Here is a 21,778-nt window from a genome sequence, read left to right on the forward strand (position 1 = left end):
GAGTTATTTCGTTCTCTCCTATTATAAGTGAAATGTATCCAACTAGTGGAGAAGAAAATAACAATAACAATAACAATAACAATATATGGTTCAAGATTCTGTAAATTTCACATGACTCGGATAAAAACATAAAATCAATAAAAAAACTTCGATGAAAATCCTCAAAATCTCAATATTTATGAAAAAGAAATTCACAAGTGGTTCAAAGCGATCAACTCTACTTAAACCCAATCTCACTTCCCCCACACCCCCCCTCTATAAATACACACAATGTGATACTTTAAACTCACATCTCTCTTAGCTCGTGGGTCTTCTCTCACTTCTCTAGTGTAGGATTCTTTCTGAGAATCCAAGAAGAGATGGCGTTTTCAAGATTTGCAGCTTTGTTGGTTATGGTTTTGGTGGTGGAATCTGCCTTGGCACAAATTCCAGAATTCGCACCTAAGTTGGCACCTATCAAAGCTCCGGAGATTGCTCCTGCTCCAAAGTATACTGTTCCACCACCACTTGTTCATGCTCCTACTCCTTCGGCAATCGCTGCTCCTCCTCCTCCTACTACTCATGAACCAGCACTAGCTCCTGCTCCAAAGAAGGCATCACCGGCACCGGCGCCTTCAGTGAAGCCTCCAACTTCCGCCGAGTACAACTTGACTCCAGTAGCAAGCCCAAAGGGAGCACCAACAAGTGCAGCTGATTCTTACAGAGTAGGAGCAGCTGCTCTCTTGGCCGTCGTCTCCGCTGCCTTTCTTTTGTAGATCTTTAATTGGAGATTTCTTTAATTTCTCCCCCTAGCTTGGGGGGGTTATGGATTGAGATTCTATGCTTTTTATTCTCTTTTATTTCTTGTTCGTTCTTTCATATTCTCTTTGAAACAATGGAAAAAGTTTGCCATTAAACCAATCGACCATGTGCTTTCCCATATTGATTTTTATTATTCTCTCTTCACTGACCCCATGTGAATGTTATTTTTTTTTACCAACGTTGGTCAAAAGTGGAAGATTCCCCAACATTAGCGGCGGAAGAAATCCTCTATAAAGAGGCAATGAGTGGCAGTGAATATCCGACAGCTAGGGTGCATGTCAGGACCCTCTCAACCATTAAATCCTCACTGCACTTGTGGTCAGCTGCAGAGGATTTGAGTCCTCAAAAAAACCCTCTCCTTGAAAACAATTATGAGTTTCAAATTTGAGATTTTTTTTTTTTAAATTAAAATAAATGAGCCGCTTCATTAGAATTTAAGGGGTGTGGTAATTACCCAAAGCTTCTTTTTTTTATTATTGGTGCTTCTTCTTGCCACCAACATCGTGAGTTAAAAATCTGTAACCTTCTTTTAAATGTCTATTCATTTATTCTCAAAAGGTATTTAATCATTTAATGTAGTAATTAATTAATATCAAAAACCATGTATGTCACAGTATTGAAGGGATGAAGTGTCCATACTGTGCGTGGACCCAATATCAGTATCAGCAACGATCGATACAACCAATATCTAAAACCATGTGTATATCACAGTATTGATGGGATGAAAATTTTATCTTCCCAATATTCCAGTTCATTTGGTATTTTCCTCAATCTATCAGTATCATGGTTCTAAAATTTAGATCGAATTAATATCGATCTTGTTTGATCCAATCTCAATACAAGGATATTAAGGTTGAAGGGTAAAAACATAATAAAACTGATTTTTTAAAAAATTAATAAGGATAAAACTGTAAATATAGTCTGATCCAATTGATCTGGATCAGTATTGACTTTGATTGTTCTTGAGTTTTAGAACCTTGATCACTATAGTTATGCTGTATCATGCATCAACGGCTCTCTCTAGAACTTGTAAAGTATATTATCTTCCTTTTAGGAAATGGTAGTATCTGAAGAAAAAAATAAAATAAAATAAAAATAATAATATTTAAGATGATAATAAGCATCGAGAGATGATCTTTGAAACAATCATTTTACATTATTCTTAGTGGGCATCAAGAATGAAACAACGTGGGGTACATCAAGGGAAATAAATCTTTTCTCATAGGATTATGGATGTCAATTTGGCAATATTTCTAAAATATAGTATTGGACCATCTCATTGATAAGACTATATTGACTTTTATTTTGGTACGGATGAGATTCCTAATTGTACTAATATTGAAATACGAATTAGGTATCGCCTTGTTATCAAACAATGTGAGATTTGATGTTTTTTGTTTTAGGGTTTCTGCACCAAGTATTCTCACCACAAGTTTGAATGTTCTTAAGAGATCTCCATTGTAATCTTTTCCCCAACATAGTGAATCATCTTCTTCTTCGAATTCATCTGAGCGCGTATCATACCACATCAATGTGTGAATCTTATTAAAACTGTGTTTTGTGTGAATCTATTTTACTTTTTTCATTATGTTTGTTGGTGTTTGTTCTAACATGTACAAATGAAGAATAACAACACATGCTCCTTTGTAGGAGGCGACATACCAAGTGCCCTCAGTAATGCCAAAATTGGCTTTAACGTACACTTCATGTGTTAATACTTATCCTTTTGTTTCCATAAATACTCCTCTTCACCCTTTAAATGGAAGTGAGACTCGTGTTGACACCTAAAATGTATATACACGTGAATGTATGTGTATGGGATCTCAACTAGAATCAACTTCTAGTTACAACACTTTTTTATATCTCTTCCCAAGTTTCCGTTTCATAAATAAGCCCTCACCTTAGAAAAAAATTCCTTTCCAAAAAAAAATATACAAACTATAACAAATGATTTGGAGGTATTTTGAAATCTGAGAATGCTCAATTGGAATGGCTGATCGTCAACCAACACCACTCTTTCGCGGCTGTTACGGCTAGTTTTATTTTGGGGGAGAAGTGCTAGGGGAGGTGCTCGGCGCTCGGTGCTCAGTGCTCATCAACAACAGCTAGTTGGTCGTGGGCTGGCGGGAATGCCGACTGCCGGTTGTGTACTTCACCGGATGTCATTGTCTATATATGGTCTACCCAAGTCTGAGGGCAAGACTCAAGACCCAAGTATGGTCAACGAATGAGGTTGGTAGCTTAGTGGTGAAAATGCCCTTAACCCATCACCGCTCGAGTCGGCTGGTTATGGGTTAAAAAAAAAATCCATCCGTGGGTTGCTTAGATGGTTAGGGTGAATTGGAGATTGTGTGTATAGACACACGGTCTCAGATTCGATTCTCCATCTGTGCATCTGTGATTTAAGTGGAGACCATGGCGATGGGTTAACGCAACACATGACCAATGGGAGGACCAAAAGTATGCATTAACAAATGTTTTAAAATACACTAAAAACGAGGTTGAAAAAATAAGAATTTAATCAAAGATAAAAAAAGAAGTAGAATTTATTATTATTATTATTATGAGTAAAGGAATTAGAAAGTATCAAAACATGTGAATTTATACGATTAAATTTGGTTCAGTTGCTTTTAGGAATAGAAAAAAATTAGGAGTTGATATTTTTTTTCTGCCATGGCCTGGCCTTCGATGATCTCTTTAGGGTGTCAGCGGAATAGTGCAAGGATACAAATCAATCCTGGATGATATTTATGACCATTGATGGTTGTACTTGATCTTTATCCAAAACATGTGATATTTAAGGGAGAGAATTTTTAATGCTACCAGTAAGGTTTTAGGAATAGATACCAGATTGGTGTATCAATCAATCTGTATTGAAATCGACCAACATTGATACTAAGGGGGTCAATATTGTATCAATGATATGGTATGAACAGAGGATAAAATGGTCAAAATATGATACTATATTAGTATCTTTAAGGGCAAAAACATTCAATACAATCGATATATGGACTGATACATATCGGATACAGTATCAGTCTCAAAATTGGTTGACACCCATTGCATATCATACAATACTCTTTCAGCAATAGGAGAGAGAGTATTAGGGATATGAAAGGACATGGGAAAACTTCGCACTCACGTTGTAAGAGTCTTTTCCCCTATATTAAAAGTCCCAACCCCTTTGGGTGAAGGCAGAATTTGATTCAGACCATATATGCATGCATTCTCTATCTAAGAGTTAGAATGTTCATAACATCATCTGATTATGAATAGGCCACCTAGGGAGACCTTTCTGTGGGCTATTTTACTATCATTTTATTTTAAAAAATATTACCAAAAAAAAAAAAAAAAAAAAAACAAAGTTTTGTAGTTCAACAGATTTAGAGAATTTTTTTAAATGAGCACAAATATTTTCCATGTGGAAAATTAGATAGAGTTAAAATTTTGTGGATAGGTGGACCTAGAGGTCCTCTATCCACATGTCTTGTTCAAGCTAAAATAAAGTTGGCCAAGTGACAAACTAAGGTTCTGAAAAATCTAGTAGGAAAAAAAAATATAAAATAAGGGATGACTGAAAAATACAAGAGAATATATGTGAGGGCATTAGTGATCAAAGCTAAATCGACATATAGCCAATCTAGACCATTTTTTATTATCCATACAGTCAAGTTTTCCATATCAACCTTCCATGTGGCGAAAAACTTACCCTTTAGAGATACTTCTAATCATGAAGGAAAAAAACATTACAAAAAAAAAAAATAAAAATATATATATATATATAGATAGGGAGAGGGATAGATATGCTAGCGTAGTACCTAGGAATTAGGAATGCTAGTGGGATCTTGATCGTAAGATTTGATCAACTTGAATTAAACCGTTGGATGGAAAAAAGATATACAAATTTTCAATGTATTGTTGCTACACCTTTCCTCTCTCTTGTCGGAGGAGTGACTTCGACGGCGGTGGTTCTGGGTAGTGATTTCAACGACCATAGTCTCTGGTGGAGTGATTTCTTCCATGGTGGTTTCTGAGGAAGTGATTTCTTCTGTGGTGGTTTCGAGGGGAGTGATTTGGACAGTGGTGTCGGCCACAGTGGTGGTCGCAACTGGAGTCTTAGAGGAGGTGATTTCGACAGCGTGATCAACGAAGCAATCATGGCAATGAAGAAGTTTAGAAACAGTAGTGGACCTCGCCTGCAGAATATGTTTAAGGTGATTGACCTTTACATTGACCTATATCTAGAGTTTCTTCTACTTAATTAGTCTGATTTAGGAGATTTGATCACAACAAGAAAAAGCAAGCACGCTGTGATGCTTTAGAATACCATGCAACAAGGGAAGACACGAGCAAGAAGAAGATGAAAACGATGAAGAAGAAGAAGAAGAAAAGAAATCCAATACGGAATTCAGATTTGCTAAAGGAAGATCGAAAAAGGATGGGTTTATGATAAGGAATGGGGGTTTTTAGGCAAGCAAGGGTAGGATAGCGCAGAAGCACTGTCGGGAAGCATATGAACGAATCCAGTTGCCAGAATTACTCCCGTTGCGACAACGAATACGTCTCCATTTGAGCGTAAAAAGCTACGTTTCTTTCTGATAAGAGGGGTTGCGACACCAATAACTTCGGCCGTGAGAATTGCTGCAATAGCGATCACCTTAAGAACTAGAGCATCTGATTCGTTTCTGCAATCGTCGGATTTTGTATCGCCACAATTTGTTAGCCATGAAATTGATGATCCGGAGAAGAGGTCGTAGTCGGAATCGCGATCTGGACTCTTACCGTTTCCGGCGATAAACCAGCTGCTGGCCCAGAGCTTGGCTGACTCCCTGTGCCTGAAACTTTTGGAGCCTCCACCAGTGTTGTGGGAACATTTAAATTTGCCGGCGGCGGTGATACTTCAGACACACTGGTTGGAAAAGGGGTCATGGTTGGGGGAATAGTACCGTGGAGCGGCGGTATTGGACAAGTTTTGTAAGACCTCGCCACATAAACGGATGCGATTTTTTATGTTTTATCTAATAGTCGAAATCCCGTTAGCATACCTTATTCCTAGGTATTACGCTAGCATACCTATCCTTTTCCCATATATATATATAAAGAAGAAAAAAGTTATCAGTCTAGTGTTTGCCTATGTTGTTCAGACACAAGTGGATGCAAAAGCACCACGTTGACCCCCCTCTCCACACATACGATGAATATGCTCCTCCATGTCATCTATTGACTCTACAATGGCACAAACAACACCAGACCAACATAACGCTTTCTCCCATAAAAATACTAAATGGATGTAAATTCTATTCTCCGTATATCCCTTGAAGGGTATTTCCAGAATCTCTTTTTTTTTTTTTTCTTTGGTTAACATTTTCTACAATCTATCACTGAACTTCAGCTAGAGGTATCATGCAACTGTCTGAATAAAAATGAAAATAATAACATTTAAGAGAATAGTAATAAAAAAAACCTGGAGATGATACTTGAAACAATCATTTCATATTCTTCTTAGTGGGCATCAAGAATGAAAAAACGTGGGGTACACGAAGGGAAATCGTTTTTTTTTTTTTTGATAGGATTAATAGTGGAATAGAGGAAAAAAAAATATGTACTATCTAGCATATAAGAATGGATAAATATTATGAAATATTTGAACCAAAGATATATGGGAATTTATATAAAGCCAAAGGGATAACGGCCAGTCAGCCAAGATGTGAACATCTGTCAATTCAAAGGTTTATTTTGTAAATTTACAACTAAGGTAATTTACAAAAATAATCTTTTATGGTTGATGTGGCAACATGAATGTAAGGATTAGAGATTATATGGAGTTAAGAATTTGAAGCATATATAGTTGAAAAATCAAGTTTTTCAATTTGATACATCTTTAAAACTTGGTGAGTTGGAGCAAGTCAAACCTGATTAGGGCAATGAGAAAGGTTTGATGACTATGGTTATTTCACTAGTGAAAAAAAAAAAAAAAAAAAAAAAGAAAAAAGGAATGGGGTTAATAAAGACAGCAAATAAAAATTTTAGGGTTTTGTTTTGTTGTAGATTAAACTTATAGTCTATGAATAATATTTAACTTAGTAAAATAAAAATACAACTTTAATTTTTACATGATTTGGGCAGAAATACAAATTCCAACAAAATAGGACTTGGTTTGATGATTTATTAAACCTAAGAAAATCTTCATAAAATTTTTTATTTTTATTTTTATTTATTTTTATTTTTATTATTTTTTTCATACAACTCAAAACCTGATTTTCTAACTATCATATCCATTAGGTCCAACCACCCCATCTCACACTGTCAATGGAATATGGTTCCCACAGATAAATTTTAAGTAGAATATAAAAACCTCGTCAAGGGGTTCAAAGAGACCAACTGCTTAAACCCCAACCCTTCTTCCCCCTTATAAATACACAACTGAACACACTTTCCAGTACTTAAAACGTACATCTCTCTCAGCTTTCTTGGCTTGTCCTTCTCTCACTTCTCTAGTGTAGGATTCTTTATGAGAATACAAGAAGAGATGGCGTTTTCAAGATTTGCAGTTTTGTTAGTCATGGCTCTGGTGGTGGAATCTGCCTTAGCACAGTTTCCAGAATTTGCACCTAAGTTGGCACCTATCAAAGCTCCGGAGATTGCTCCTGCTCCAAAGTATACTCTTCCACCACCAGTTGTTCATGCTCCTCCTACTCCTCCGGCAACCGCTACTCCTCCTACAAAATTGGCTCCTCATCCGCCACCTACTGCTCCTCCTCCTCCTACTACTCATGAACCAGCCCTAGCTCCTGCTCCAAAGAAGGTATCGCCGGTACCGGCGCCTTCGGTGAAGCCTCCGACTTCAACCGAGTACTACTTGACTCCAGTAGCAAGCCCAAAGGGAGCACCAACAAGTGCAGCTGGTTCTTACAGAGTAGGAGCAACTGCTCTCTTGGTTATTGCCTCTGCTGCCTTTTTGCTGTAGGTCTCTGATCAGAGATTTCTTTAATTTCTATCTCCTCCTTGCTAGGGGATTATGGATTGAGATTATGGGTTTATTTTATTTTATTTTTTATTATTATTCTCTTTTTATTTCTTGTTCTTTCTTTATGAGAAAGGGTTTGGAGTCTATTTATTAGTTTTAATTCCTTGGGGTTTAGTTTCCATGAATGATGTTTGATGGTTATTGAAAGAAATTAAGGAAAGCATCATTGTGTTGGTAAGAGGGAAAGCTTGGGTTGTGTCACATTCTGGTTTTAGGTATCGGCCGATATATGGTTGATGTTGATACTGATACCCGGCTTATATCAGATTGGTGCACGATATAGGTACAGGGTATTATGGTCAAAATATTCTATGATATTATTTTGCTACACCTCATTGACGTGTTCTCTTATCCCGCTTCCTTGGGTAACCTCTCATCACCAAATATATATCTCGAACGTTTTTGGCAGGCGGGAATTGTCCCATCCATTAGTATGTTGGACTGGTTCTGGTTCCATTATATTGTTGGACCGGTTCTCGTTCTATTTGTATGTTTGGAATCAGTTAATTGGGAACGTTAGTCATGGCCTCAAAAAGCTGAAACCGATTAGAACATGTGACGTATGGATTAAAATTACAAAAAGTGATTGGGTCAAGTTTTTTGGTAGGAGTATATTCTGGCGGCCGGGACCAAAACAGTTCAACATTGAAGGCATCGTTTGATAACATTTTTACTATTTCTGTGGCTAGAAATAGTAGAAACGGTTTTTCATGTTTTTAGAAACAATAACGGACTTTTTGGTGTTTGATAAACCTATTTCTCGAAACATTTTTTGTAGACATAATACCACTAAAAAACCCAATAGTATCATCGATGTCCAAAAGGGAGAGAGGGTTCGGTTGCCTCTTTTTCGGTTCAAATAGTTGAGAGATTTATCGAGTACAACAACCATTTTTCTCTCAAATTTGTTTTTAGAAACGATAATTCGTTTCTAGAATTGTAAATAGGCATACATTTTGATTTATGTTTCTGAAAACAGGTGAAATATAACAACTTTATTAAACGCTTTTTAGATTATTTCTTAGTTTCTGAGAACAAGAAAACACAGAAATGGCAAAAACGAAATATTGTCAAACAGTGCTAAAGATCATGACCTCTCTCTCTCTCTCTCTCAAACACACATTTGAAAATCACTGAAGCATAAGGTGGTGACATTTGAGAACTAGAAGCTAGGTGAACCAGTGATGATATCTCCCAGCGTCTCCAATGAGGAGGCGAAGGAGTTGGTCCCTAGGGGTTTCCAAACTAAAGAGGTTCCCTCGGACAAGAACTACCTCAACTACATCAACGTTTGATCATATCCACTTTTGTTCATCCTTTCCCTCCTCTCACAATGGACTTAGATTTATATTAATTGTGATGAGTTTTGGGATTTTAGGGATGAGGTTAAATCTGTCTTTCTAGTTATATATCTAATTAGGGAATAATGGAATGTTAGTTAGAATCTAGGAACCTCAGGGGAGGGTTCTGAGATAGTTTTTAAACTATAGGGGAAGTGAGTGCTATTTAAGTAGAAGTCAGATGAGGGGAATGCAATTTCCCTTTTTTTGCGTCTTTTCTAGTTGGGAGCAGAGCACGTTCCTTGTTCCCCTCCTAACTTCTTTGCCCAGTTGTTTGATGATTTTTATATTACAAGTTCAGTCAATCCAGTAAATTAAGAGGTTCTAATTATTTTACCATTGGAAGATAAAATTGTTTATATAAAATAAGATTTACATTTTAAACATCAAGGCCTATTAGCTCAGTTGGTTAGAGCGTCGTGCTAATAACGCGAAGGTCACAGGTTCGAGACCTGTATGGGCCATTATTGATTTTTTAGCAATTTTTTATATTTGTTTTAACATTTTTTTCAAGTAACATTGCCACCATCCACGTGGGGACCAGCATTAATAGAGGCCGGATTTTCATTTTTCTTTAGGAGAGTCATTTTTCCCCTCCCTATATAGAGGCGTTCTAGGTATCTTTTCCTTATCTATAAATATGGGCAAGAGAATGTTACAAATCGCACAGGTGCAAACCAATGCCTGTGGGCATCTTCAGAACGGGGGCATCACAATCTTTTTGCACCATTGTGTCTAGTCGGTAGACACACTTGGTTGTGTAGCATTCTTTCTTCCTCACATATAAATGGTGGCGAGAGAACGCTACCAAATCACATGGGTGCAAGCCAATGCCTATGAGCATCATAGTCTTTTTGCATCGCTGTGTCTAGGCAGTAGACACACTTGGTCATGTAGCATTCTTTCTTCCTATAAATGTTGAATGGGTTGGAGATCAATACCTGATTGCATGATCATTGTGTCAGCAAAGTTAAAATGGTTTGTGTCTGGGTATAGGGTGTGCTATCAATCAACAACGGGTTGGATTTGTTGGGCTTTTCAACACGTTTGCTGAGTTAGGGTTTAGATTTTCAGGCTTGGTCTGAGGCTTTGGCTTAAGCCTCGCCCGGCCTGAGAGTCAATCAACATAGGGTATTTTAAAGGTTGAATTGAATTGAGCCCAAATTCTCCCTAAACCGTTTGCGACCAAGCGGGATTAAAAATTTAAAGTTTTTAACTTTATCACCTAAAAATTAAAATTCTTAAAAGCAAGGGCTTTTTGGGTGGGGCACGGGGGTTGCAACTTGCAGCCAGAGACTCTAGATAAAGGGGTCATTTCGTGCCTCCTATGTCTAGGCATGGTTCTTGTGTGTCACCCAAACAAGCTTTGCTCTAAATTTTAAGCCCTTATAATTATAGGACTGAGCCTATAGAATATGAACATTTATATCCTTTAAAAAATCTTTTAGGCTATGTTTGGAAGTTAAGGAAAGAAAAAAAATATAAAAAAATATAATAATTACACATTGTTTTTTTATGTGTCGATTTGTCTCTCTTCAATTTTGAATTTATTTATTTATTTTCTTTTCTTGGCTTCCAAACATAAAGGGAGAACGACTTTGTCCGGGATTGTGGGCCACGCATGGTTTTAAGTATCTCCGATACCGATACGATACCCTCCGATACGTATCTTAAATTTAGTCGATCGATACGATACACACCGATACGATACATTGAATTTTTTAAATCATTTCGTATCGATATATATCCTACAATACATACCGATATGCATCAATACACCACTAATACACATCGATACGATACGACATGCCTCGATACGACTATGAAAAATATAAAATTGAGGTAAAATGTACGTTTCGGTATGTATTGGTACGTATCGGTGAGTATCGGTATGTATCGATCGGTACGTATCGGTATATATCAGCACGTATCGATGAGTATCGATATATATATATATATATATCAGTACGTATCGGTGAGTATCGATACGTATCGGCACTACGGTCATATAATGGCCAATATGGGTAATTTTTCAGAAAAAAAAAACGATTTTTTGAAGGGTTTTTGTTCCAAAGTTGCTGTCAGCCATATTTCTCTCTAACTAAAGTGGAAATCAAGGTTGGGAACAAAGATTTTACATTTATGGGACAACTACAGACCTTGAATTCTTAGTACGATACCCTCAATTTAGTGTTTATGCATAATACATGTTATCAATAGTTTTTTTTAACAAATTCTTTATGCAAAAGTGTTTAAAAAAATGTTTCCTATCCATTTATGTATGTATCTTTAGCGTATCTTAGTGTATCTCCGATACGATACCCTCCGATACGTATCTTAATTTTGGCCGATCGATACAATGACCGATACCGGTACTTTAATCCTTGGGGCCACGGTTCTAAAACTTGGACTGAATCAGTCAATATCACATCTGTATTGGCCTTGATCAATCTTCGATCCTTTCTACTAAAAAAAAAAAATAATAATAATCTCTGATCTTGACCGATCCAATCCCAATACATAAGTAAGGCTCAAGGGTAAAAACTTCATAAAAATTGATTTTTAATCTAAAAGTAGGGGTAAATCTGTCAGGTACAATTAGATCCAAGCTTGTCTAGATTGGTATCAGCCTTATCAATCCCATGATCATTACCGAGTTTTAGAACTTTGGTTGGGGGGAGGGGGGAGGGTTTGCACCTAGACACAAGGCCCCGAAATGCTTGGTATGCTTGGATTGAGATCCTTTGTTGCGAATCGGCATGTGGTGCAAATCCAACGACCATGAATGCCTTGGGTTGTGCTTTGGCACCTTGGGCTGCGTATTCGAGTGTTCCTGGCCACTGGATGATGCAATACTATACATGCCTATGTAGCCCTTTATGAAAAACAAAAATCTCATCCCTATAAATACTTCTCCGGATGCACCTATGCCCCATTCTAGTGCTCCTAGGTAGAAAACTCTCCCCATTTTTTTTTTCTAAAATAATACCCAAAATTTCTCAAGAAAAATAGTATACTTAGGTGTGGAAAGATTCTAGAGAGGTAAGACAACTACAAAACTGAGGCAAGCAAGGTCCCCCGACCCACTCAAGCATCAAGTTAATGGCAAAATTTCATTTTTTATTTATTTGGTTTTTTGTTTATTTTTATTAGGGCAAGAGAACTTTGCCCTTCCCCATCCCTCACACCTACACACAACTATGTGTGAAAACACCAAGTTACCCCATGCAAGTCAACTATTTTTCACCCTCAATTGGGTTTTGGATCGGCATGAGGAACGGAGATGTGCATAGTTCTTTCTCCCTTTTTACCATTCTTAAGCCTTGACACAAGGGATTATTCTTTTTGACACTGCCATTTAAACGAACTGTATTATTTCCATTATATTTCTTAAGGTTCAAACCCCTCAATTTCACAATGTAATTAAATTCAAATTTGTACTATTTCACCACTCCGTTAATAATCAGATTCATTCATATCCTTTACATTTGTAACTGCCAACTCCGGTTTGTCTAGCTAGTAACTCGGTAATTGTTGACTTCGTCCTTCATCTTCTATATGATACATCTAAAGGAATGGGCATAAGACCCATTGGTTAAGTATTACCCAACCCCACCCCCACCCCCTCCCCCACCCCCCACCCCCACCAAAAAAAAAAAAAAAAAAAGGAAAAAGAAAAAAAGACTTGCATAGTATTTCTACCACATTTGCTCATTTTGATTAAATGATGAGTCTTTTAACTCTAGTCGATCAAAAACACTCAAAAGTGTCGCACGTTATGAATTGACATAAGTGGATATAGAAAGTGAAATCACAACTATAAGATCAGTCTATTCTCTCATTATATCATTTTTCATTGTAGAGTCGATTTACATTTTGGATTTTGGGTTTGTTGCGTGTGTATGTGTGGGTGTGGGGGTGGGGGTGGGGGGGGGGGTTTGTTGAGTTGGGGAAAAGTGAGGTTAGGTGAAAGGGTGTGACCCTCTTATGGGATAGTTGGTTGAGGTCTCTCTGACCAACTCTACCAGAGTTTGATCACTTTGCTTTAGGTTGGTGAAATGTCCCAAACTCCCCCACCATCCTCTTTTGCCAAAAGTATATGAGAAAATCTGATGATGTGAGTTCACCTCCAGATGACACGTTATTAAACTTAGACACAAAGGAATTCCATTTCATAATAATTCTCTCTCCTTCTCCCTCACAATCCATTAAAATTTTTTTTTTTTTCAATAACCCCTTAAATAGATCTTTGCGTTATCCCAAAGCAAAAGCCACTTTTTTAACAACCCATGTATAATGCATGTACATAACGAATGGATTGAATTTATCAAAAGGGACACAAGAGATTGATTGACTACGGCAGATGCCAAATGTAAGAGACCAGCAGTAGATGGGTCCATGGCATAGCGTAATAGTCGCAGCCTCCGCTTGTGGAGTAGGTGTTAGGAGTGTGAAAGGTTTATAGATCGACTCCTGTCACATATGTTCCTCTCTTTCTTCTTTTTTTTATTATTCCCTCCCTCTAAGGTGCGTGAGTAAAGTTCCTTTCAACAGTTCCTTAAAAAATATAAAATAAAAAAAATATATTAAAAATTGTTAACATCGATCCTACCAACTCTCATGTGCTTCTGAATTCTCCACAGTCATCATTGCCAACCACTGATACCAAATTCATGATCATTTCCCAAACAGAAGCAATATAATATGATCAAATGCTCATTATTACATCCCAAATCCCATCTCCACTCACTACTGTCACATAAGAGAAATACAATACAAAATATCCCTCGAACCTCCAAGATCCATCTACACTAAACTCTTAGCTAATCCTAACAGTAACTACTAATTGGAGAGAGAAAAATAAGAGAGAGCACTGCCTCCATCCTGGCAAATCTGTCTAGTCTAGGCCAAGGGAGAGAGAATCAACTTAAAAACTGCAAGACAAGAGAACAATATGGCTATGGTTGGAGAAAGAGTGGCTGGGGATGAGTTTATGGTAGAGGAGGTGGTGGTGGAGGGTGAGGTGGTGGTGGGGGTGGTGGTGGCCGGGGTAGTGGTGGTGGGGGTGGTACCAGTTGATGGTGTTGTTGAAGCAGCTCCTGTCACTGTGACAGCTAACTTCATCCCACTTGCACAGTGACCAGTTATTCCACAAATGTAGTAATGGGGTCCTGTTGTCTTGAGAGTAATTTTGGTGGACCCACTGCTATCTGTGCTAATAGAATTCCCCAATGCGCAACTGCTGTAGTCAGTTCCACTCACCTCATCCACTGTATGTCCTCCTGGATAGTTAAAAACTGCACAAAAGTGCCAAAACATAAGAAGATCAGCTAATAAGCTTCAAGCATATTCATAGAAACATGCATTGGAGTTGGGTCCTTCCCTTGATGGATACATGACATTTTTTATTTTTTAAATCAATAAAATATTGAAGGTGATACAGACCTTGCGAGAATTCAACCCCATAAAATAGCTTATAAGGCTAGGGAATTCAAAATCATATCAATCTACATCAACTTTTTGTAACTAATGTGAGATCATAACATACAATCGATTGCTGAACCGACTATTATATGGACCACTTCAGTTCAAATTGTCTTCAAATTGTCCCTTTCGTGTGAGGGTCGAGATTGAGGATCAGCTACTTTGATACCATTGATACGAATTTTGGGAGAACTCAACCCCATAGATAGACTTATAAGGTGAAGTAATCCAAGACCATAACGACCCACATCAAATCTTTTTCGTAACCCATGTGGGATCATAATAGAAGGGTTGCCTAGGGCTCCTGAAGCTCTGGGGTTTAAGAAACATATGCAAATCATTCATAGTTTCATATATAAACTACTATGGTCCTTCTAATGATCTCATTGATATTAAGAGAGAACACATAAAAGCTGAGAGTTGAGATTAAACAAACCAAGGGTGTCACCGACGGCGAAGGTCTTCCCTTTGGTCCATGTGCTATAATCAACATTTGTTGTCCAACCAGCCGTATCGCCGACTGTGTAAGATGTAGCCAAGCTCGGTGCCACAGCACACAATGTAAGGATCGTTATCAAAACTCCAGCCACTGTGTTACTTTCCATCTTTTGAGAGAGAGAGAGAGAGAGAGAGAGAGAGAGAGAGAGAGAGAGAGAGAGAGAGAGAGAGAGAGAGAGGGGTTATGCGTTATAGTGATTGGAGATGAGGGTCCTTATATAGGGGATAGGGTGATTGGAGTGAATAAGCTTTGGTCCACTAAGTTGGATTGTTCCCTTGAAATGATTTGGTTTCTAGACTAACTTATTCAACGGGAATAACTTAAGTTGGACTCTATTCCAACCAAAAGCCCTACAAAGAAGTGGGTGACCATTTCTCTTACCTTTTCCCTTGTTAGGTCTTTATTTAAAGCTTTCCTTTATTGGTTTCATTTTCAAAAGATTCATTTCACTTGAAAAGCATGGTAGTAGGTTGCCTCATGGGTAGCTTCTTGAGCTCACACTAAACCAATGGGAAAGGTGTTGTCACACACGTACCTGATCACTTTAATTTGATTGATTAATTGGAAATGAAGGAATAACATATTTCCATGAAGTGAACACATGTGGTGGGTGGAAGCCCATAGCTACCAGAGGTCTTAGGTTCAAACCTTCTTGAATTGAACCTAATATCAAACCGATAACAAATCCATACGAGATCGAAATTGAACTGAATCTTCCCTTATTGGTTTGGGTTTTGGATTCATCTTATCCATAAAACTCCAAAACCAAACGAAATCGTACCAGCCAATAAACACCCCCTAACTGGGTCCATATTATAATTTTAAGGCAAGAGATCACTGCCATGAGATCAGATAATGTTCTTTTTCTCATTTGTTATGCATTATTTGAGAAAAATCTCCTTGATGATTTGTAATTATAGTCACTATAGCAAGAATAAATAGCTACTTAAACACTACTCAATGTATTGAAGAAGGAAAAAGAATGTGGTGGGACACCCAACCAACCCAATTATGGATTACAATAATCAGAGAGACCTACCTAAACTTGATGGATGAAGTCTAAGTTGTCAATAAAGTGTTGTTAGAGTTTAGGCTGGAACGGCCAGGAGAACAGTAGTCATGAGCAAAGCATGAAGGAATATATTGAATGTTTCTTGTTTGGATTAGGAAATGGTTGGAAACTAGCCAAAGCCTCAAGAATCAGACCAGTTGGCTCACACAGGTTCAATAAAAAAAAAAAAAAAAAAAGGGAGGGGTGGGGGCGTCCATTGAAAAACGTTTGAACTGATAAAATCAATCCATTTTTGCTCCTAAAAGAGGAATAAAAAAAAAAGTCGAATTATTATTGTCAACTTTGGGGGTATTAACACAGTTAGAGTCCTCCTCCACCTCAAAAACACTAGTTGTATTTAATTAGTAGTAGAAAATAAAGTTAATTTCTCTTATCATGTTTTTTCTATTAAAATCTAAGTAATTTGATTAAAAAGTGAAATGAAATTTAGTTACCATGTTTATAAGCTTTTTGAGTTAGGAAACTATTGTTGGTAATGATGTAAAAATGTTCACATTATGACGTTTTACCTTTCTCTCCTTGTCCATTGCGCTATGTTTGCCTCTCTTTCTCTCTCCGTGGTTTTCACTTAAATCGTAGATGCACAGATGGAGAATCGAAGTTGAAACCATACACCTATCCATACAAACCCCAATTCGTCTTAACCATCTGGGCAATCCATGGATGGATAATAATACCCTCTTAGTTAAGGAGTCAACTAAACTGTTAATCTCCATTGGAATGAAGTTGAAAATATATGATACAAAATATGGAGATATGTATTAGAGTTGGAGTACACTTCCACCTTTGAAGGTCTATATAAGACATGTACCTCCAACTCATAAAACTGATCAATAAAAGACTCAATTTAACAGGGGGGTTGTAGGCCAGTTTTGCGGTGGCCAAATCGCTTGATTCTGTTGAGTCCCATAAATTGGGTTTTCCAATTAAAATAATTCATGGTCATCAGTTTCAAGTTACAAAGTTACCCAGGTTGATATTATTAGGGTATGAGTTACCTCAATGTTAAAGACAGTTGCAGCAGTTATGGTGTCTGTTAGATTTGAAAGCTAAGGTTTTAAAATTCGGGATCGATTTCAATTGATATTGATTTGAATCAGAAGTATTTATTTATTTTTTTTTAAATTGATATTTTAGACAATTTTATCCTTATTCCTTACCATATTCCTTACCAGTGCATAGGGATTGTATCAGTCAGGATTGGGGATCGGTCTCAACAGTTATAAATCCAATCTGATTTTTAATAATTTGCCTAAGAGAGAAGACAAGGACTAGAGATGGTGGGATACTAAGATAAACCAGGTATTGGAGGTTATGTGTTGATTCTACTAGTCTATGTTAACTAGTGGGAATGAAGTTTCTTTAAAATATCTCTACCTATTCATGTGGCCATTGCACTAGGTGTAGGGCGATGAGAGTGAGTGTTGGAGCATCAATAATTAAGGAAGAGATTATTGATTTCATGAGGATTGGGATGGTAAGAATCAAGTGATCATGTGACTAAGTAATGTTCTTTTTCCCAATGAAGAATTTATTTACGAAGTTATACTGTGATATATAAAACGAATAAATGATACTTAATCTCAATAGTAAAGGTGGAGGTAGGTGCCAAAAAAATCCTTTGCCGTGGGTGCGATGGTGCGGCGAGGATAGGATGGCCAGCACGGCATCAGGGCATGTGCCGATATAGTCTCGGCCGTCCAATGTTCACCGTACGACCGCACCCACGGCAGAGGATCATCGCCCAGGTAGGTGAAGGTGCTGATGAATTGGCCTAACCATCGTTATTAACACATAAGCAAGATATGATTAAGTTTGAATCTAATTATTTAAAAAACTTGATATCAATTGGCATCGGCATTATATATTTACCAAAAAAAGGCATTAGCATTGCCTCACCATGGAACTTATTCGAAATTTATGTATGAGAACGCATTGGTCAGACACTTTTATCTTTTTTTTGGTTAAATGTTAAACCCCTTCATCTTGAAGTTAAGTAAATGTCAACAATTACCTAACACAAGTAGTAGAGAATTGTACAATAAACCCATCCTATCAGGCCGTCTGGGGTTGTCTTGTGATCCTCACCTTCCCCATATAGTGGATACCCATAAAATGAGAAGGGACATAATACCAAACTTTTCAGTTGGTCAGCACTGCCATTCTAGCATCCCAGAAAGGTTGGCACATTGAGCAACAATTATCTCGGAAAAAGTCTCTGCTCATCATCACAGTTGTAGGAGAGATGCAATAAGCACTATATATATATATATATATATATAGATACGTGTGTGTGTGTTTTTTTTTTAAATTTATTATTATTATTATTTTAACGGTATGCCCTATAAAAAATCAAAGATATAGCATTTACCGGTGGCGGTCCAATTGAAGGTGTCCATCCTGAATTTAGTGGTGGTTAATAAACCGTTTAAAAAAAAAAAAAAAAAAATCTCTGTCGCCACGCCCAGTCAATCCAAATCCCATCTCGCTTACCCCCGCCACACCAGCCATCATCTCCACCTCCATCTCTATCTTCGCCAAATCCCCTGCCCATCCCAATCCCTCTATAATGCCCCTTACCACTATCTTACCTCGGATTGAGTTTCTCTGCAGTGCAACACAGTGTCTGATGCACATCCAACGGTCAGAAACACCTTGGCATGGAGTCCAAGGCAGTCACACACAGCCCAAGGCATTGCAAGGCGTTGGATGTGCGCTGGACATTGTCTTGTGTCACAGAAGAACCAAATCCATCTTACCCCCACCTTCGCTCCCTCTCTAGTTCCACCACCACTATTTCCCAACCCTACAATACCATTAATTGTAATTCCTTAAAACCCACCCCATCCCCTCTACAATTTCCTTACCCCAACTGTATCACGTTGCATCCTTATCCTTATCCCTGCCCCTGCCCCTGCCCCTGCCCCTGCCCTGACTTCACCCCCACCCTAGCCCTAATCCCACCCCTATCCTTTTGTATTTCCCACCTCTTCCCTACCGTCCACTATATCTACATGCAACCTGCTTTCAACACTAGCCCCTCTGCAACTCCCGTGCCCCACCCCCCAACCACCCCCCACACCCCCAAACCCCCACCCCTATCTTTTGTATTCCCCACCTTTGCACCTACTGTCCGCCATATATCAATGCAACCTACTCCCAACACTAGCCCCTCTACAATTCCCATGCCCCAGCCCCGGTCCCCACACTGTATCTCTCATGTCTTCCCCACTCCCACTAGATCTTCTCTGCTTCCACTATCACTTGATGGTACCACCTCTATAACTCCCCCCCCCCCCCCCCATTATATATGGGTCCTGCCTCTACACTGATATTCCCAACCCCATGATCGTCCACCCCCATCCAACGCCCCACCTTCTCTACCAGTTTCCCCCCTTCCCATCTCCTTTCATCTCCCTTCCTTGCCCACCATGCCTCCACCCTTGCTCTCTGAAACCCTACCCCATCACCACTTCTCATCCACCACTTTCCCACCTCACTCACTCTAAAGCCCCACTAGACGTACCACCAAAAAGGGGATAAGACCGCAGAAGAAAGGCCCAACTTGACAGGTTTAATTCTCCTTTGAGTAATTTGTAGTAATAAATGATGACAACGGCTGAAAAAAAAAAAAAAAAAAAAAACTTTCTCCAACACCAGACATGAAAAAGGAGGGGAGATACATCTCTTTAAGAAACCTAACTACTCTTGATATATTTTCATTGATATATATATATATATATATAAAATAACTAATCCTCATCTTCCTTGGTGAGAAACGTGAGACTAGAACTTGCTCCAACCCTTTGCTTTATTAAAAGCAAACCCAGGGTTATGAGTTTGAATCTCGAAGGCAACAAACATGCAAAAGTGAATGCAGTAAAACTCATCTTGCAACTTCATACACGTTTGGGTTTTTAATACAAAACACAGTTAAAATTTAAAACGTGAACGGCAGGATTCGAACCTGCGCGGGCAGAGCCCACATGATTTCTAGTCATGCCCGATAACCACTCCGGCACGTCCACCCTTATGTGCCTTTAAATTTGGATAATAAATATTTACCAAATATTTATTCCCATTGTTCAATTAAAAGAAAAAAAGAAGAAAGAATTGGACCACTATTTTTGGTAAGTAATTGAACTACCCTAACTACAGAAGGAAAACTCCAATAGTTGGAGCACCATTTTAAGCAATAATAGTTTTGAATAATTTTTTTGGATGAATATAGATTTGAATAATTACTAAACCCTTACCCTAAGGTAGTTTAGGGTTTTTGGCCATTAGTCTTTAATTTATGGACTTGGTAGTGTTTTTTTAGCATTTTGTTTTGTTTTGGAAAATTTCGAATGGGCCGTTAGCCATGGGCTTATGGCTTATAGGTTTTCAATAATTGATAGAAATATTGTTAATCCCAGAAACCCCACCTTTTCCTTTATACCCATATGCATTAACATAGACAAATAGCCTTCTTGTCGGGTGGATTAGGTGTCTAACACCTTTTTTAAATCGTAATTCGATGAAAGTATGATCTCATAGTTAGACCAATTAATTTTTCTTAGAAGTTATGTAATTCGATGAAAGAAACTCCTTTTCTTTTTCTTTATAAAGGAACGGCATTTTCTTCATTTTCATAAGTAAAAGCCCTTTGATAAATTTTTTAGTCTCATAGTTAGTGGTGACTAAATAACATATAATACAACCTCGGCCCTAAAAAACCTTGTATATTTGGTGTTTGGGATTTTTATTTATTTATTTTTTTAGGAACTTGAAAAGTGTAGTAAAGTAAATTATCCATTGGCTGTGATCTTTATCAATTACTTTTAATTTGATTGGCAAAAGAGACCAACTGTTGCAATAATTATTTCAAGAAAAATAATAAAAACTATACGTGTTTGAAAATGTTTTTATTAAATCAAACCTCAACTCCCTGAACGAAAGGAGTAGGTTCAGAAACCTTAATAATGTCCATTTATATTATTTTCTCCATCCAGTATAACGAGGTTATTATCTCTAAACACGCAGCTGCAAGTGTGGAGGAAGAAACCGAAGAGAAATCACTCTTGTCTTGGGTCTTTTTATTTCAGTGCAACATAGGAAAGCACCCTCTTTTTGTCATCTCTGCAACTTTCTAGAGGATTTTTTAGATTGAACACATGGTGTAGTTAGGGCCCTTCAAATCAGTTATTTTGGAAGAACACCTAAATTTAAAATATTAAAATAACCACTGATTAGAAAATCATTATAAATCCAATGATAATTTATATAATAGTTTTTATAAGATGTTACCACATCTTTAAAAAAAAATAAAAAATAAAGAATAACACACAACACACTCTTTAAGGTGCAATTATATAGTTATGTCCATCATATCAAAGCCTAAACTGCTTATTGGAACCCATACTTAATGCACCAATTAAGATTACCTAGAAAAGTTATTTTGCAATTCTTTAACTAATGAGAAGACCAAGTATTGAGGTTATTTTTTTTATTTTTTTATTTTTTTTATTTTTTAAATATTTAAAGCAAAAGCTAGTAAAAGAAGTACTAATCAG

General features: G+C 37.6%; 3 protein-coding genes and 2 non-coding genes across 5 annotated transcripts; 3 read left to right on the forward strand and 2 right to left on the reverse strand.

Moving 5' to 3' along the window:
• Positions 1–359: 359 nt before the first annotated feature.
• LOC122074362 (classical arabinogalactan protein 10-like) lies at positions 360–755 on the forward strand. Its single transcript, XM_042639187.1, has one exon. It carries the CDS (start codon positions 360–362, stop codon positions 753–755), a length of 396 nt encoding a protein of 131 aa, XP_042495121.1.
• Positions 756–7,330: 6,575 nt separating this feature from the next.
• Positions 7,331–7,768, forward strand: LOC122074363 (classical arabinogalactan protein 9-like). Its single transcript, XM_042639188.1, has one exon. The coding sequence runs from the start codon at positions 7,331–7,333 to the stop codon at positions 7,766–7,768; it is 438 nt and encodes a 145-aa protein (XP_042495122.1).
• A 1,790-nt stretch (positions 7,769–9,558) lies between these two features.
• TRNAI-AAU lies at positions 9,559–9,632 on the forward strand. Its single transcript has one exon. It is a non-coding gene; the product is annotated as a tRNA-Ile (tRNA).
• A 4,216-nt stretch (positions 9,633–13,848) lies between these two features.
• On the reverse strand, positions 13,849–15,321 carry LOC122073233 (blue copper protein-like). Its single transcript, XM_042637775.1, has 2 exons — positions 15,089–15,321; positions 13,849–14,465 (listed from the first exon to the last, which is right to left on the reverse strand). The coding sequence occupies exons 1-2, from the start codon at positions 15,255–15,257 to the stop codon at positions 14,071–14,073; spliced, it is 564 nt and encodes a 187-aa protein (XP_042493709.1). The 5' UTR covers positions 15,258–15,321; the 3' UTR covers positions 13,849–14,070.
• Positions 15,322–20,169: 4,848 nt separating this feature from the next.
• On the reverse strand, positions 20,170–20,251 carry TRNAS-AGA. Its single transcript has one exon. It is a non-coding gene; the product is annotated as a tRNA-Ser (tRNA).
• Between the last annotated feature and the right edge of the window lie 1,527 nt (positions 20,252–21,778).

Source organism: Macadamia integrifolia, chromosome 3, assembly GCF_013358625.1.
Source record: "Macadamia integrifolia cultivar HAES 741 chromosome 3, SCU_Mint_v3, whole genome shotgun sequence".
In the NCBI taxonomy this organism is placed as follows: domain Eukaryota; kingdom Viridiplantae; phylum Streptophyta; class Magnoliopsida; order Proteales; family Proteaceae; genus Macadamia; species Macadamia integrifolia.